Below are 1,534 nucleotides of genomic sequence, written 5' to 3' on the forward strand. Positions count from 1 at the left end.
AAAAAATGAACTTAAATGATTTTAGCATATGGCTGCAATATAACAAAGAGTGAAAAATTTAAGGGGGTCTGAATACTTTCCGTACCCACTGTATGTGTTGTCTTATTATCATTATGTGTATTTGATCTGTTATGAGTTCATAATACTAGTCCTCTGACAGATCATTCAGGTTCTGCTCCTCACTTGTGTTTTTCATTCCAGTTCTGGTGTGTCTCTGCTTGTCACTGTTTGCCTCTGGTCTGGTACACCGTGTCTGTGTCACCACATGGTAAGTGCATGGAACTCTGCAGATCACAAATGCTTACTTCATCAACACAGCTTCAGTCATCTCTAAAGGAATTGATTGTAAAAATGTCATTCCATTCCTGTGTCTTTCTTTGTGCCCAGCCTCATATTCTCCCTTTTCGCCTTGTACTACATCAACAAAGTATCTGCCGCCCTCTACCAAGCGGCCGTTCCTGCGGTAACACCAGCCAAGGCTGCCAGCAAAGGCAAGAGGAAGAACTGATGGATCTTCTGGATTGCACTTGAATCAGTGTAACCCAGGTGGGGTAGCCAGTGCAACATGGCAGTTGCATATTTTGTTAAAAAAAAAAACATGGTGTATTTCTGCAAGCTTTTTAAAAATTTGGTTGGGAATATTATTTGGACAGTTCAGTGACAACCAGCTTGCATACATAAGTTTTGTTTTCTGAACTTGGATTGGAACCACGGGGGAAACTGGTTTATATAAAGCCATAAAAATAGCTAAACAGCTATGGACATTCCAACTGTCCTTCAGCATTTTTTTTTTAAACTGGTTGCACAGAGATTCATACATCCCATTGTGTTATTTCTAGATTCACGAGCACATCAAGTTGCTTTTTGTTTAAATTTTGTAATTAAACTCTGTAAAAAAGACTTGTGTCAAAATATTTGCAAATGACTGTCTGTCTGGGTGTGGTGCTATTTCGAAATTGCGAGCTAATAGACAACAGAGAGAAACAGGACCTCTCCCCCACAGAGCTGCTTTATAGTCACCAGAAATTAACTGGGTGTTTTCCACAGATGTATTTATGGGATAAGTAGATACAGAGCAAATATATGTATATAAAGTTTAATTGTAATCCACACAGTGTCTGTAGTCCTTAAAAGTTTTTTTTTAAAGTGGCAATGCTGACAGGTGTTTTCTTATGTACACACACAACACTGAGAAGAACCACGGTCACATTCAAAAAACAACTGAAGATTTGAATGTGAGGTTAGGTAATGCCACTGCCCTCTTCCAAGCCAAAAGGGGATTATTGTTAACAGTTTGATGCCAGTAAGGTAGTAAAAGGTAATTAGAAATGCAGTTTCATGTCAAAAAATGATTGTTTTATGTTTGATCTGTTTACTCTTATTTTATATACATACAAATTGGGATGTGGTGTAGTGAAAAATACTAACATTTGAACCTTGGACTGGTTGAACAGCTTTGGATGGGGAAAGTGAATGCACTGAGGTGTCTCTGAACAAGTCTGATGTTGCTCTGTGGCATTTTCCAGATGTGAAT

General features: G+C 38.3%; 1 protein-coding gene across 1 annotated transcript in view; it reads left to right on the forward strand.

Annotated features, from left to right (window-relative positions):
- Nucleotides 1-1,110, forward strand: part of krtcap2 (keratinocyte associated protein 2) — a 4,414-nt gene extending 3,304 nt beyond the window's left edge. Inside the window, exons 4-5 of the mRNA XM_020607227.1 lie at nucleotides 202-268; nucleotides 388-1,110. Of these exons, the coding sequence (XP_020462883.1) occupies nucleotides 202-268; nucleotides 388-508 (188 nt within the window). The 3' untranslated portion in view covers nucleotides 509-1,110. The remainder of the gene's footprint in view (nucleotides 1-201; nucleotides 269-387) is intronic.
- The last annotated feature ends 424 nt before the right edge of the window (nucleotides 1,111-1,534 follow it).

This window comes from Monopterus albus, unplaced genomic scaffold, assembly GCF_001952655.1.
Source record: "Monopterus albus unplaced genomic scaffold, M_albus_1.0 scaffold84.1, whole genome shotgun sequence".
Lineage (NCBI taxonomy): Eukaryota > Metazoa > Chordata > Actinopteri > Synbranchiformes > Synbranchidae > Monopterus > Monopterus albus.